General features: G+C 42.1%; 2 protein-coding genes across 6 annotated transcripts in view; both read left to right on the top strand.

The window, feature by feature from the left end:
- Positions 1 to 1864: 1864 nt before the first annotated feature.
- radx (RPA1 related single stranded DNA binding protein) lies at positions 1865 to 13432 on the top strand. Of its 4 annotated transcripts, none has more exons than XM_041894922.1 (16): positions 1865 to 2006; positions 2924 to 3020; positions 3106 to 3248; positions 5558 to 5750; positions 5917 to 6025; positions 6173 to 6273; positions 6380 to 6499; positions 6610 to 6705; positions 7037 to 7204; positions 8921 to 9063; positions 9276 to 9424; positions 9741 to 9788; positions 9903 to 10042; positions 10277 to 10558; positions 11815 to 11997; positions 12960 to 13432. In XM_041894922.1, the coding sequence occupies exons 3-16, from the start codon at positions 3114 to 3116 to the stop codon at positions 13094 to 13096; spliced, it is 2004 nt and encodes a 667-aa protein (XP_041750856.1). In that variant the 5' UTR covers positions 1865 to 2006; positions 2924 to 3020; positions 3106 to 3113; the 3' UTR covers positions 13097 to 13432. The 4 variants fall into 4 exon arrangements, with proteins under 4 accessions (XP_041750856.1, XP_041750855.1, XP_041750854.1 ...); XM_041894921.1 differs by having other exon boundaries at positions 2495 to 3020; XM_041894920.1 differs by having other exon boundaries at positions 1865 to 3020; positions 9279 to 9424.
- Positions 13433 to 13881: 449 nt separating this feature from the next.
- LOC121579924 (E3 ubiquitin-protein ligase RNF128) overlaps positions 13882 to 16515 on the top strand; it is a 53084-nt gene continuing 50450 nt past the window's right edge. The window contains exon 1 of one of the 2 annotated variants that reach the window (XM_041894924.2): positions 13882 to 14506. In XM_041894924.2, coding sequence (XP_041750858.1) covers positions 14035 to 14506 — 472 coding nt within the window. In that variant the 5' untranslated portion in view covers positions 13882 to 14034. The remainder of the gene's footprint in view (positions 14507 to 16515) is intronic. The other variant, XM_041894923.2, reaches the window with a different exon arrangement.

Below are 16515 nucleotides of genomic sequence, written 5' to 3'. Positions count from 1 at the left end.
CATTCATTCTGAAATGTAGTTGCATGCTTGCTAATCTTATTGAATTTATTCACAAATCAATTGATATGCTTGCAAGTGTTGTGTTTATTCACACATCACGTTATGCGCTTGCAAGTGTTGTTGCATTTATTCTCAAAGTAAGTTACATGTTTGCAAATATGTTTTGCAACTACAAAACTCAGTATACAGGTGCAACTCATATTTTACATGTGCAAATCATACTTTACATGCTTGTATAATTAAGTCACAATTTTACCTCCATACTCTCTCTCTCTCTCTCTCCAATCTCCATTGGATTTGTTTATACTGCATATACTTCAGGGGTGAGTGAGAGAGAGACAGAGGATTTCTTTAGATTGTGTGTATATATATATATATATATATATATATATACACACACAATCTGTTTACCAAAAATTATTATCTGATCATTTGAACACTTACTTCACATGTCTTGATTCATGAAACGTGTAAAAAAAAAACAGTAACCTCATGTGTCCAAGTACTAAATATACACCTAACAAAAAATATAAATGCAACATGTAAAGTGTTGGTCCCATGTTTCATGAGCTGAAATAAATGATCCCAGAAATGTTCTATATGCACAAAAAGCTTTTCTCTCAAATGTTGTGCACACATTTGTTTACGTCCCTGTTAGTGAGCATCCATCCACCTGACAGGTGTGGCATATCAAGAAGCTGATTAAACAGCATGATCATTACACAGGTGCACCTTGTGCTGGGGACAATAAAAGGCCACTCTAAAATTTGCAGTTTTGTTACACAACACAATGCCACAGATGTTTCAAGTTTTGAAGGCGCGTGCAATTGGCATACTGACTGCAGGATAATTTAATATTAATTTCTCTACCATAAGCCGCCTCCAACGTCATTTTAGATAATTTGGCAGTACCATCCACTGGCCTCACAACCGCACCACATGTATGGCATCATGTGGGTGAGCGATTTTCTGATGTTAAGGTTGTGAACAGAGTGCCCCATGGTGGCGGTGGGGTTATGGTATGGGTAGGCATGAGCTACAGACAACGAACACAGTTGCATTTTATTGATGGCAATTTGAATGCACAGAGAAACCATGTAAACAAACTCCTGTGGCCAATTGTTGTGCCATTCATCCACCGCCATCACCTCATGTTTCAGCATGATAATGCAAGGCCCCATGTCGCAAGGATCTGTACACATTTCCTGGAAGCCGAAAATGTCCCAGTTCTTCCATGGCCTGCATACTCACCAGACATGTCACCCATTGAGCATGTTTGGAATGCTCTGGATTGACGTGTGTTCCACTTCCCGCCAATATCCGGCAACTTCGCACAGCCATTGAAGAGGCCACAATCAACAGCCTGATCAACTCTATGCGACAAAGATGTGTTGTGCTGCCTGAGGCAATTGGTGATCACACCAGATACTGACTGGTTTTCTAATCCACGCCCCTACCTTTTTTTAAAGGTATCTGTGACCAACAGATGCATATATTCCCAATCATGTGACATCTATAGATTAGGGCCAAATTCATTTACTGATTTCTTTATATGAACTGTAACTCAGTAAAATCTTTGAAATTGTTGCGTTTAGATTTTTGTTCAGTATAGTACAATATCAAAAACTCATTGCATACAAACCCGTTGGCCGATTTATAAAAAGTATTCAGATTTGTCCATCAGTAAACTCAGAGAACAATTGTACCAAAATAAATTATACATTTATGTTATGGACATGAATGCGTTAATGTGCAATTGAAGATGATTTTCTCTGATGTAATTCTGTGAAAGAAGTCCTGTTAATAAATGTGTAGCCAGCCTTCATAATATATATGCAAAGCACTGTGTGCGTCACTGGGGCATTCCAGCACTGCTTCGATGTGCGGAATAACCGCTTCCAAAATTCAAATCCACTGCCGCCGAAGCAAAAGCGGAACTCTCTGAGATGCTGTAACTAGCTAGCTACAATGTTTCCAACCAACTTGTCGTGACTTTCTCATCCTTTGTAAGTAAAAAACTAGCTAGCTAGTCAACTAGTCATAAAACGGAAGAACGGATACTGTTCATTGTTGTTCATCAGGAACGTCATTAGCATGCTAACGCTTTAGTTAGCTGACTGGCCAACAGCTGAGTTAGCTAACTAAGTATCTAAAGTTAGCTACTATAGTTTTTTTGCAAGATAAAGCTATCTATATTATTGGATTTGGCAAGACCGATACAGCTAGCACTAGGTTGATGGTTAACGCTTGTTTGCGTGGTCAGCAAACGGCTGTTTAAAATCTTTGTTTACAGAGCTAAAGTTAGCTAGCTACTTTGTTAGCCAAGGCATACATGCAAGCTAGCTAGCTAGCTAGTTGTAAACAACCCCGTTTTCCCCAGTGCATGGCCTGTTGCGCATTAATGATGCCCGAAGAAGTTGAAAACATATCGTCTTGTTCCGATCCATTGACTGGAAATAATCCTAATTCTTTCTTACATTCTACTTTGGAACAGTTCTTTACTGCAAAAACACTTACACTTAAAATGGACAAAACTGATGCTGTAGCTGTCATTGGACTTCAGAGATATTTGACAGAACAACAAAATGTTAGACAACAACAACAACAACCTCCTGACAGCTACAGCTATGACATGACAGTGACTGATGGAGTCTGGCAGGCCAAGTGCATTCTTGACCGTAGTTTAAATAATCTGATCCACAAAAACATTATTCGCAGTGGAATTGATATCAACATCACCCAGTGCTCGTTTGTTTACAATGAGAGAAGATTGGGTCAGGGTTGTGTTTGCATCGAGAAGATTGAACATGGTTCAAAGGAGTCTAATGTGTTGCGCAAGATTAAGGACTTGGATTCCCTCCCCATGCTTTCAAAGGATGGCTTTGGAAACATTGTGGCATTGCAAAGTGATTCACCCCTGCAGGTGGGCCGTAAGCATTACCTGTCTCTTTGGAATAACGAGGATCCTGAAGGCAGAGTATGGGTTCCAGATGTCCCCCCATCAGACGTGGTGCTGGATGGTAAGATGAGAATTTCAGTTGCTGACTTTTGTGAGAAACTACAACCTCCCACAGAAATTGTGATAAGATGTTATGTCTTCAACAGTGTCAAAGATGACCCTCCTGTGTGATCTAGAGTCGTCTCTCGGATGCATGTTTCGACCTCTACCCCTGATAGTGAGGGTGATTCATAAATCCAGACTGCGGTATTATGGAAAACCTGGACTCAAGATTGATTACCCATACCAGGTGAGGCATAAACATACAGTGCCTTCGGAAAGTATTCAGACCCCTTGACTTTTTCCACATTTTGTAATGTTACAGCCTTATTCTAAAATTGATTAAAATGTGTTTTCCCCATCAATCTACACACAATACCCCATAATGACAAACAAAAACAGGATTTTTTAATTTATTTACATTTTAGTCATTTAGCAGACGCTCTTATCCAGAGCGACTTACAGTTAGTGAATACATTTTTTTTATTTTATACTGGCCCCCCGTGGGAATCGAACCCACAACCCTGGCGTTGCAAATGCCATGCTCTATCAACTGAGCTACATCCCTGCCGGCCATTCCCTCCCCTACCCTGGACGACGCTGGGCCAATTGTGCGCCGCCCATGAGTCTCCCGGTCGCGGCCGGCTGCAACAGAGCCTGGATTCAAACCAGGATCTCTAGTGGCACAGTTAGCACTGCGATGCAGTGCCTTAGACCACTGCGCCGCTCATATATATATATATATATATGAAAAACGTATGCACTCACTAACTGTAAGTCGCTCCAGATCTGTGCCTCGACACAATCCTGTCTCGTAGCTCTACGGACAATTCCTTCGACCTCATGGCTTGGTTTTTGCTCTGACATGCACTGTCAACTGTGGGACCTCACAGGTGTGTGCCTTTCCAAATCATGTCCAATCAATTGAATTTACCACAGGTGGACTCCAATCAAGTTGTAGAAACATCTCAAGGATGATCAATCGAAACAGGATGCACCTGAACTCAATTTCGAGTCTCATAGCAAAGGGTCTGAATACTTATGTAAATAAGGTATTTCTGTTTTATTTTGTATACATCTGGCCCTTCATTGGACACTGTGTTAACAAACCTCCAAACGAGCTTCAATGCCATACAACACTCCTTCAGTAGCCTCCAACTGCTCTTAAACACTAGTAAAACTAAATGCATGCTCTTCAATCGAACGCTGCTAGAATCACTACTCTCGACGGGTCTGACCTAGAGTATGTGGACAACTACAAATACCTAGGTGTCTGGTTAGACTGTAAACTCTCCTTCCAGACTCACATTAAGAATCTCCAATCCAAAGTTAAATCTAGAATCGGCTTCCTATTTCGCAACAAAGCCTCCTTCACTCATGCTGCCAAACATGCCCTCGTAAAACGGACTATCCTACCGATCCTTGATTTCGGCGATGTCATTTACAAAATAGCCTCCAACACTCTACTCAGCAAATTGGATGTAGTCTATCAAAGTGCCATCCGTTTTGTCTCCAAAGCCCCATACACTACCCACCACTGTGACCTGTACGCTCTTGTTGGCTGGTCCTCACTACATGTTCGTCGTCAAACCCACTGGCTCCAGGCCATCTATAAATCACTGCTGGGTAAATCCCCGCCTTATCTTAGCTCATTGGTCACCATAGCAGCACCCACCCGTAGTCTGCGCTCCAGCAGGTATATCTCACTGGTCATCCCCAAAGCCAACACCTCCTTTGGCCGCCATTCCTTCCAGTTCTCTGCTGCCAATGACTGGAAATAATTGCAAAAATCTCTGAAGCTGGAGACTCTTATCTCCCTCACTAACTTTAAGCATCAGTTGTCAGAGCACCTTACCGATCACTGCACCTGTACACAGCCCATCTGAAATTAGCCCACCCAACTACCTCATCCCTATATTGTTATTTATTTTGCTCTTTTGCACCCCAGTATCTCTCTTTGCACATAATCTCTTGCACATCTAGCATTCCAGTGTTAATTATAATTATTTAGCACTATAGCCTATTTATTGCCTTACCTCCATAACTTGCTACATTTGCACACTCTGTTGTATTTTTTTGACTTTGTTTTTTTACCCCATATGTAACTCTGTGTTGTTTTTAATCGCACTGCTTTGCTTTATCTTGGCCAGGTCGCAGTTGTAAATGAGAACTTGTTCTCAACTGGCTTACCTGGTTAAATAAAGGTGAAGAAAAAAAACAAAAAAACAATTGTAATAGATTTGCAAACACTTCTAAAAACCTGTTTTCGCTTTGTCATTATGGGGTATTGTGTGTAGATTGCTGAGGATATGTATTTAATTAATCAATTTTAGAATAAGGCTGTAACGTAACAAAATGTGGAAAAGGTCAAGGGGTCTGAATACTTACCAAAGGCACTGTATAATCATGTATCTATACCATACCATTGACCAATACACCATCTCTTCTCTACTCAACCCTGACACTATAATTAACATCTCTTCGAATGTTGTCAGTATTCTGTATGAAGTGTCTCATCAGGATTTACCCTCTCTTTATGTTTATTTCTCTATTCTCCAGGCCTACTTTGAGGTTGCAGACCAGAGTGGCACCATGTCCCTTGTCCTGTGGAATGAGCTGTGTCCAGAATGGTACCAGAGACTGAATGTTGGAACTGTGCTCTATCTCCAAAACTACACCCTCAAGCAGAGCTATCAAAACAGGTCACGACCTCACATAGACAACCACAGAATGAAGAGCTTTCACTCAGTAGGTACTGAACTCAACCTAGTCATTCACAACTTATTAAATCAACATTACCAGTATGTTGCCATGCAGACACTCCTGATTAGTCATTTTGAGTGAACATTCTGTCTGATTCTGAGTACTTTGCGAAACTGTTCATTTTAATATGAATTTTTACTTCGCCTGTCTTACAGAAATGTGTCTGAATCCACGGAATCCCACTGCAGTCCTTACTGTGGTTCCAGCCAAGAGTGTGCCGCCTCAATGGGGCTTGCCCGAGGTTTCCTACCAGTTCGCCATTAGGTCAATTCACAACCACATTATGCAGTTGAAATGAGATTTTATGTAAAAACAAAGGCCTTTCCCTGGGTAACATTTCCAACATTACTAAGCAGTCTTTATTATCTGCCTGAACTACTTATTCCTAGCTTATAAATGTTTTTCTTCTAGATCAGAACTGGAGAGCTTGGCCAGCAATTCTGCATGTGATGTCATTGGCTTGGTAACTTTTGTGAGTCGGGTGGAGAGAATCAAGAATAAGGGGAACACAGGTAAGAGTTGCTCATTACACTTGAACTAGTCACTTATTTCTCACTATTAGGTCATTCCATGTGAAAATGTAACACAAATGCCCATAATTTCTTCCCTCTTTTGCAGGCCCAGAAAAATACTGGACATACCGCTGGGTCCATGCAGTGGATGGAACATCCAATATTCCTTTCATTTTGGAGATCTTTGCTTCTTCACAACCAGAAATATTCAATGGGATATACCCAAGTAAATATGACTATTAAATTTAGTATAATACCAACAATTCCATAGGTAAACTGAACAGAACTCCCCTAATTGTACTTATTTTCCCCCTGCTCTGCACTCTCCCATTGCAGTGACATACCTGGTCTGCACTCAGATGAGGAAGTGTCAAGAGCAAGACTCACTCCCTTACCTCACCAGCAGCTGTGAGACACAGATATTCACAACAGGTAAGTGCTGCTGTCATTTGCAAAGAAACAAAAGATCAAATCAAAGGTTATTTGTCACATGCACAAAATACAGCGGGTGTGACGACAGTACAGTGAAATGCTTACTTGCAGATCTTCCTCATCAGTACAGAATACATGTAGATTAATAAAAGTAATACAACATATAATAAAAACTAATTTCCCCTTATACAAAAAATGCGATACAGTGTGAAACAGAAGTTCAACAGTAAAACTGCTCTATTTAAAAAGGAATAAATGGAGAAACACACTGCAACTTTGTGAAGATCTAGTATGTAGTTGTTATACTTTATCAGATGTAGTTTTCCCTCAGGGTATCACAAGGGCCAGCCCTACGTGTCGGACCCCAGGGTGAAGAGCTTCATCCAATGGACCAAGACTCTGAAGGACAGCGTCATGCTGAAGAAGACTGTTGTTGGTGGCCATTATTGCTTCCCTCATGCCCCTCTGATTTTCACACAGTCAGTGGCAGATGGCTCAGGTAAAAGAGGTGAACCTTTTTCAAGAAGGAAAGATCTACATCTGTCTGTAATATGCACCACCTTTTTTTGTATGCTTGTTTTTAACTACAGCAGACATCACCATTTAAATCATTTTCATAATTACAGTGCATTTGGAAAGTATTCAGACCCCTTGACTTTTTCCATATTTTGTTAGGTTACAGCCTTATTCTAAAATTGATTACTGTTTTTTCCTTCATCAATCTACACACAATACCACATAGTGACAAAGCAACAACAGGTTTTAGAAATGTTTGCACATTTATAAAAAATAAAATGCCACATTTATGCAAGTATTCAGACCCTTTACTCAGTACTTTGTTGAAGGGCCTTTGGCAACGATTACAGCCTAGAGTCGTCTTAGGTATGACGCTACAAGCTTGGCACACCTGTATTTGGGGAGTTTCTCCCATTCTTCTCTGCAGATCCTCTCAAGCTCTGTCAGGTTGGATGGAGAGCGTTGCTGCACAGCCATTTTCAGGTCTCTAGAGATGTTAGATTGGGTTCAAGTCCAAGCTCTGGCCGGGCCACTCAATGACATTCAGAGACTTGTCCCGAAGCCACTCCTGCGTTGTCTTGGCTGTGTGCTTAGGGTCGTTGTCCTGTTGGAAGGTGAACCTTCGCCCCAGTCTGAGGTCCTGAGTGCTCTGGAGCAGGTTTTCATCAAGGATCTCTCTGTACTTTGCTATGTTCATCTTTCCCTCGATCCTGACTAGTCTCCAAGTCCCTAACGCTGAAAATCATCCCCACAGCATGATGCTGCCACCACCATGCTTCACCGTAGGGATGGTGCCAGGTTTCCTCCAGAAGTGATGCTTGGCATTCAGGCCAAAGAGTTCAATCTTGGTTTCATCAGACCAGAGAATCTTGTTTCTCATGGTCTGAGAGTCCTTTAGGTGACTTTTGGCAAACTCCAAGCAGGCTGTCATGTGCCTTTTACTGAGGAGTGGCTTCCGTCTGGCCACTTTACCATTAAGGCCTGATTGGTGGAGTTCTGCAGAGATGGTTGTCCTTCTGGAAGGTTCTCCCATCTCCACAGAGGAACTCTGGAGCTCTGTCAGAGTGACCATCAGATTCTTGGTCACCTCCCTGACCAAGGCCCTTCTCCCCCGATTGCTCAGTTTGGCCAGGCAGCCAGCTCTAGGAAGAGTCTTGGTGGTTCCAAACTTCTTCCATTTAAGAATGATGGAGGCCCCTGTGTTGGGGACCTTCAATGCTGCATACATTTTTGGGTTCTATTCCCCAGATCTGTGCCTCAACACAATTCTGTCTCAGAGCTCTACGGACAATTCCTTCGACCTCATGGCTTGGTTTTTGCTCTGACATGCACTGTCAACTGTGGGACCTTATATAGACAGGTGTGTGCCTTTCCAAATTAGGTCCAATCAATTGAATTTACCACAGGTAAACATCTGAAGGATGATCAATGGAAACAGGATGCACCTGAGCTCAATTTCGAGTCTCATAGCAAAGGGTCTTAATACTTATGTAAATAAGGTATTTCTGTTTTTTATTTGTAATAAATTTGCAAACAATTCTAAACTTGTTTTCGCTTTGTCATTATGGGGTATTGTGTGTAGATTGATGAGGAAATGTTTTTATTTAATCCATTTTAGAATAAGGATGAAACATAGCTAAATGTGCAAAAAGTCAAGGCGTCTGAATACTTTCCGAATGCACTGTATTTCCCATCTCAGCTCAAGTTCCTCTAGTTGCTGCAAATGAACTGAAGAGTGAGATGGAGGGTCTGCATTATCGTGAGCACAAGCGGCTGGCAATCCAAGGACAGATCATGGCTGTGCAGTATGTGACATGGCCAGAGGAGACTCTGTCAGACCAGGTAGGTTTCATAGATGTATAACACACTTCATGTGAATTCAACACACTTATAGTATTTTTCTAAAGTAGATGTGTTGGTTTTTTTTACATGAAAAAGAAACAGGACGCATTACAAGACAAAAAAACAAGAACAGTTGCCTGTACAGAACTTTATAGGTATTGATATTGTCATTGGTAAGGAAAGTTTAGAATGTAATGCCTGGTTCTCTCCAGCAGACGGTTCAGTCTGTTGTGACTGTACCTGACCCACCCAGTGATCAGAGGACTGTAGAAGTGACTGAGACTCCGATAAACAGGGAAACATCGTCCTCTAGTGTGCAGAGCTCACCCAGCAGAAGGAAAAGAAAACAACCAAAGAAGAGGTGAATAATCCCCAAATGGGGCGGAGAAAAATTGTGCCGTTTTAAAGCTAATTTCCTGCAATTCTACACATTATGACATGTTTTATGTGTGTTAAATTATTATAATAATCTTGTCGGGACCCGCGGTCTGTATTGACCTCGTTATGGGTCTGGATCCGGACCACGGTCCACTTGTTTAGTATGGCTGCCCTAAAACAAGGGTAAGCTATTAAACATTCAAAATTGTACCGGTAACTCCCCTTTTCCTATGGCATTTGAAATTTGATTAGCATATTTTCACTTTAATGTTTTAGAATCATTTTCTGTTGTCTTTTAGAGTGATGAAGCGATGCTATATTACTCGTGCCAGGATGCAAGAGAAAAGGTAATGAATCAACTTCTATGCTCCATCATACCAGGTCACTGTAATAATTTCTCTATGCCCATCAGGGACCCACCCAGTAACTCAGGTTATAATGAGAGCTTTGTCTGTTCACAGAGAGGCTGGCCATGGCTTAACAGAAGAAGAGCTAAGTGAACAGGAAGAGGAGAGTGATTCTGAATCAGAGGAAGAGGAAGTTGGTCCACTAGAAAGAAACCCAGACCAAACTAGAGCCAGTGGACAACAAGGTCCATCAGGTATAAGAGTGTTGTGCCACATTAACATACTATCTCACCACTTATCTATGTGGCCTAACTTCTATTCCTCTCTTCATGGGTTAAGCATGGCTAGTGTAGTGCAGGGGCTAGCCTGAGATATTAACTATACTGTTTATCTGGAAACCATGGAAACTACTTGCCATTGCATCATTAATGTGGGATGTTACAACAAGGTTAGTGACACTGGTAGGCCTACTGTATTTTGTTTCTAAGATATTCCACAGAGTGAAGGCGCTACTGGAGAGAGAGCAGTTGCAGACTGTGATTGGACATCCTGGGAAAGCAGCTCATGGCCGAAGCAGAGACAAGAAGTGTTAGAATATTTACATCCTGGTGGTGTGTACTCGGAGAGCCTTTCTCAGAGATTCAGATTTGACGACAAGACCCTTCTGCTGCAGCAGAGTAACCTACATGCTGCCAGGTGGACTCCAGAGCAAACCACAGACACCCTCTCACCAGTAACCTGCAAAGGATACTATAAGATCACAATATTAGGTAATGTAGAGCTCATGTACAGCATTTATTTGTAATTTCTTTCATTTGATTGGAGTTAATCTGTGATTTTTATTGTTTTCAGGGGTGAAGGTAAGCCGGTCCGGTACAGACTACCGGCAAAATAAATAGTGCCGGTACGCGTGCTGGTAAAACATGAGCCTATCACAATAATTAAATCAAAGATGAAAACTGTAGGCTACCGCACCATAATCTATCGTTAGCGCCTGTCAGCCGCATGAGAAATGAGCAAATGGACTTGAAAACCCGGTGGTATAGCTCCAAAATGCGGTGTGATTCGAGGTGAACAGTAAAATTTTGCGCAGGCAGAGATGACTGGCCGGGCCATGACGCAAGCAGACACCAGTGAGTGGACACATCAATCAATTATGCCTAATGACAATCGCCGAATGTCATACTTTTTGGGGGTGTTTTAATAGATTTCCATCCATCTCTTTCCATTCATCTAATGTTGGTCGCACAGTGCACTGTTTTAGATGCTGGAATTATTTTAGAGTGGACCAACGTGCGCAGATGTGATTTGTTTGACATGCCTGGTTGTGTGCCCCATTTTTTAAAAGGTAATACATTTTTATAGATGACATGTCTTTACTATTAGGCCCATAAAAATAATTTGTGCACATCGGAGGTCCTGTACCGGGAAGAAATACAATCTTTCACCCCTGATTGTTTTGTACATCCTTAGTGGTTTTATTTATATTTTATTCTATAATTTCAGGGCCTCCCGAGTGGCGCAGCGGTCTAAGGCACTGCATCGCAGTGCTTGAGGCGTCACTACAGCCCCGGGTTCAATCCCAGGCTGTGTCACAGCCGGCCGTGACCGGGAGACCTATGAGGCGGCGCACAATTGGCCCAGCGTCGTCCGGTTAGGGGAGGGTTTGGCCGGCAGGGATTTCCTTGTCCCATCGCGCTCTAGTGAGCCTTCTTGTGGCGGGCCAGGCGCCTGCAAGCTGACTTCGGTCGCCAGTTGTACGGTGTTTCCTCTGACACATTGGTGCGGCTGGCTTCAATTGGTGCGGCTGTGTCAAGAAGCAGTGCGGCTTGGCAGGGTCTTGTTTCGGAGGACGCATGGCTCTCGACCGTCGCTTCTCCGGAGTCCGTACGGGAGTTGCAGTGATGGGACAAGACTAACTACCAATTGGATTTCACGAAATTGGGGAGAAAAAAGGGGTAAAAAGTACCAAAAAAAACTTCTATAATTTCATTGTTTTACTACTTTCATTGTCTCTCTCTGGCAGGTATAAACCAGCAGATGGCCATCGATGCTGCCTTTGTTCCTGTGATGTCATCTGGGGACCCCAGGTCCTTAGGTCTACCTCAAGACCCCCATGACAACACACTTCTTTCCTGCCTGTCTGCAGGCTTCATCTGCCCTCTCGCAGACCCCCTGAGCCAGAGTGAGGTTGCTCTCCCTGAACCAGGTAACACACTGGGTAGAGGGGGACAGGAGGGGAGGGTAAACGCACACCCCTGAGAGCAAGTCATGGGGCACTGCTTCTAGCTAAGGCGAAACTCCAGGCTATTTTCAAGCAGACTACTATTCGTGGTTCATGACCTGCTCACAAGCATTTTTACAATATCATATTTCCTAAGGTTGACCTCCAAGTGGGTCTTTCAACTCTAAAACGTAGATTCCACTTAAGAAAGCAGTTATGGCAAATCAAATGCGCTGTCCATTTCTGAGGCTAGACTGAGTATTGATTACATTGTACAGTACAGGGTCAAATCAAACTTTATATGGTAGATTCTGTCTACACATATAATATTAGGCATTGATTAATTACATACTGAGTATACTCAAACATTAGGAACGCCTTCCTAATATTGAGTTGCACCCCCCCTGACCACAGAAGAGCATCAGTTTGTCGGGGCATGGACTGGTGTTGAAAGTGTTCCACAGGGATGCTGGCCCATATTGAATCCAATGCTTCCCACAGTTGTGTCAAGTTGGCTGGATGTCCTTTGGGTGGTGGACCATTCTTGATACACACAAGAAACTGTTGAGCGTGAAAAACCCAGCAGCGTTGCAGTTCTTGACAGCTAGTACCTTACCCTGTTCAAAGGCACTTAAATATTTTGTCTTGCCCATTCACCCTCTGAATGGCACACTTACACAATCCATGTCTCAATTGTCTCAAGGCTTAAAAATCCTTCTTCAACCTGTCTCCTCCCGTTCATCTACACTGATTGAAGTGGATTTAACAAGTGACATCAATAAGGGATCATATTCACCTGGTCAGTTAAGGTGTTCATAATGTTTTGTATACTCAGTGTAGAATGTAGACACTGTTTTTAGGAGGTTTGCATACATAATGTTTCCAACAATTTAAATACTCTGAAGTTAATTTGTGTATGCTGGTTTTTCTTAATTTTGTTCTTTCAGAGGAGATTTTAGCAACTGCTGAGGAGCTGAAAGACACCCATTTTGTGTGTATCCTTGACCTCTGTCATCTGGGAGGAGATAAATTGGAGGTTATCATCACCAAGGTGTATAGAATGACTGACATTGCTTTGGTATAGATATTGGACCACAGTATGTGTTGTCTTGTCTGAAATTAATGTATTCTTTCTTGAGTTGTTCTTGTCTATTAATGTTCTGTGTTATGTCATGTTTCATGTTTTGTGTGGACCCCAGGAAGAGTAGCTGCTGCTTTTGCAACAGCTAATGGGGATCCTAATAAAATGCCAAATACCAAATTGTTAACATGATTAGCCAGACACATTTTATTGTTAAATACTGGAAATACTTTTGTAGATATCTTTTGAGCTAATTGTCTCTTTTTAAACTGGGGTTTTGAGTATTTTGAAAAAACGTAAGTATAATTTCAACAACAAATAAAATAATCACATTTTAAAGAGGATTCGTAAACCATTTTCTTAAGGGGTTTTTACTAAATATTTATGTCAAGTCGTCTTCCATATTCACATGCTTAATGTTTCCTGATGCCACATCATAAAGACAAGCTACATGGGCTCTGGAAAACATACATGGAACTATGCAGCTTGTAATGCTGTAAACAAAGGAATTTCCAAAATTATTTTGCTTGATCTTTGATGTTTCAAGCCTACTGTATAATTTATTATCTTGTGCACTGTTATGGCAGCAGTAGTGTTGATATGTAATGTGTTTGTTGACACTGCTAATTTTAAATCCTGCTAGAACATTTCCTCTTACACTTTCGATAGCACACTGGCCGAAACTAATGAAGACATCATGATGTGTTGGATTACAACACTTAAATATCACAAACAAAATCGTGTCAAATCAATGATAGTGTAAATGTTATATAATATTTTCCCAGACTAGCATTCACAGGTAAACTTGGACTAAACAAACGCAAAGCTAGTGAGCAAGGTCCACTAAGATAACAGAAACCACGACTGACGTAGACTTGGTTTAGGTTACAGAGAAGGAAGGTGTCAGTTTACTGCCTACAGTACAGCACCCCAGGCAGCTGATGATCAGGAAGACAGGGCTTGACTCAACTACAGGCGTTGCGAGTGTGTTTGAGAGGAAAATGGGGAAGAGAGGCACACATTGCTTTGGCTTGGTCTTTTTCACATTGCTCTGCCTGATAACTGCTCAAAATACTGGGGCGAACATGGTATTTTGGATGGCTACCATTCAAACGCGTTACTGGAACACAAGTGACAACAAAACGGTGTTACAAAGCTGTGAGTGTGGATTATATGGGGCCCACTCTCCTGTCACCTCGGCTTCCGGAGAGGTGACGCTTCCTATTTCAGATCCCTTAGCCTGTGGGCCCCAGACTAGCTTTAATAGCTCAGAGCCATGGATAGCCCTTATTCAGAGGGGAAACTGCACCTTCGCTGAGAAGATCCTGGCTGCTGCTGAAAGTGGAGCCGCTGGTGTGGTTATTTACAACCTCCCTGGTACAGGCAATGAGGAAATCCCCATGATGCACCACGGTGAGTGATGTTGTTTTTACTAATCTCTTTTCCCCCCTATGTGCTAGTATACTGCATGTGACATTTAGTTTAGTTGAATCCATAGACTATTTTGAAAGAGAGAAGAACCACAGTTTACATCAGCTGCATGAGAGTGCAAAGGATTTGTTTGTATTTCCATGAAATGCAAAGTTGAAGTCTTCCGTGTCTTCTTTTGAAACGCATGAACAGTTAACCAAACAACAGCCCTTCCACTTGGTAGTGCTTCAGCTTTTTTATTTCTCTATTCCTCACAGAATTGCAGCCTTAATAACTAATGAGTGTATTGTAAAGTAGCTTAAAGTAAAGGTGGCTGAGGGTTAAGGGATATTTGGTGTCTGATTCAATCAGTAATATGCGGTCTACTGATCCACACATTCTCTGTCCTACAGTTGGAGATAAGGTTAGGCCATTTGGTCAATGATTCTCTCATCTGCTTTGTTTCCACATGATACACAGCACAGCAGGCAAACAAAACCAATGCTGCAGTAGGTGCTTAGATATGAGGATGTGGGGGTATATGATGATAGCATCATTTATTAATAGCAATCAATAACCTAAACCATAAATGATGGGCACACTGGCTGTCATGATTTTCTTTGTATAGTCATACAGTGCAGATGCACAATACAAATGTGTACAAATAGCCTACACTAGAAAAAAAAAGATGAGCTTCCCTGTTTCTGACAGTTTGTGCAGAAATTACTCGGTTGTGCAAACCCACAGTTTCATCAGCTGTCCGGGTGGCTGGTCTCAGACAATCCTGCAAGTGAAGAAGCTGGATGTGGAGGTCCTGGGCTGGCGTGGTTACGTGTGGTGTGCGGTTGTGAGGCTGGTTGGACGTACTGCCAAATTCTCTAAAATGATGGAGGCGGCTTATGGTAGAGAAATGAACATTAAATTCTCTGGCAACAGCTCTGGTGGACATTCCTGCAGTCAGCATGCTAATTGCACGCTCCCTCAAAACTTGAGACATCTGTGGCATTGTGTTGTGTGGCAAAACTGCACATTTTAGAGTGGCCTTTTATTGTCCCCAGCACAAGGTGTTTAATCAGCTTCTTGATATACCACAACTGTCAGGTGGATGGATGAATTATCTTGGCGTAGGAGAAATGGTCACTAACGGGTGTAAACAAATGTGTGCACAGCGTTTGAGAAATATGGGAAAAAAATTGGGATCTTTTATTTCAGCTCATGAAACATGAGACCAACACTTTACATGTTGCGTTTTATATTTTTGTTTAGTGTGTGTGTATGTGTATATATATATATATATATATATATATACACACACACACAGTGAGGGAAAAAAGTATTTGATCCCCTGCTGATTTTGTACGTTTGCCCACTGACAATGGTAGGTTTATTTGAACAGTGAGAGACAGAATAACAACAAAAAAGTCCAGAAAAACGCATGTCAAAAATGTTATAAATTGATTTGCATTTTAATTAGGGAAACAAGTATTTGACCCCTCTGCAAAACATGACTTAGTACTTGGTGGCAAAACCCTTGTTGGCAATCACAGAGGTCAGACGTTTCTTGTAGTTGGCCACCAGGTTTGCACACATCTCAGGAGGGATTTTGACCCACTCCTCTTTGCAGATCTTCTCCAAGTCATTAAGGTTTCGAGGCTGACGTTTGGCAACTCGAACCTTCAGCTCCCTCCACAGATTTTCTATTGTATTAAGGTCTGGAGACTGGCTAGGCCACTCCAGGACCTTAATGTGCTTCTTCTTGAGCCACTCCTTTGTTGCCTTGGCTGTGTGTTTTGGGTCATTGTCATGCTGGAATACCCATCCACGACCCATTTTCAATACCCTGGCTGAGGGAAGGAGGTTCTCACCTAAGATTTGACGGTACATGGCCCCATCCATCGTCCCTTTGATGCGGTGAAGTTGTCCTGTCCCCTTAGCAGAAAAACACCCCCAAAGCATAATGTTTCCACCTCCATGTTTGACGGTGGGGATGGTGTTCTTGGGGTCATAGGCAG

Source organism: Coregonus clupeaformis, chromosome 13 (assembly GCF_020615455.1).
Source record: "Coregonus clupeaformis isolate EN_2021a chromosome 13, ASM2061545v1, whole genome shotgun sequence".
Taxonomy (NCBI): domain Eukaryota; kingdom Metazoa; phylum Chordata; class Actinopteri; order Salmoniformes; family Salmonidae; genus Coregonus; species Coregonus clupeaformis.
This window is presented reverse-complemented; position numbering and strand designations above follow the sequence as displayed.

Excerpts from the sequence above, each read along its gene's own strand:
- radx (XM_041894919.1), top strand. The coding sequence starts at position 2,384 with ATGGCCTGTTGCGCATTAATGATGCCCGAAGAAGTTGAAAACATATCG. Across the intron at positions 6,274-6,379 it reads CAAGAATAAGGGGAACACAG|GCCCAGAAAAATACTGGACA; the intron begins GTAAGAGTTGCT and ends CCTCTTTTGCAG. Across the intron at positions 9,425-9,740 it reads AGAAAACAACCAAAGAAGAG|AGTGATGAAGCGATGCTATA; the intron begins GTGAATAATCCC and ends GTTGTCTTTTAG.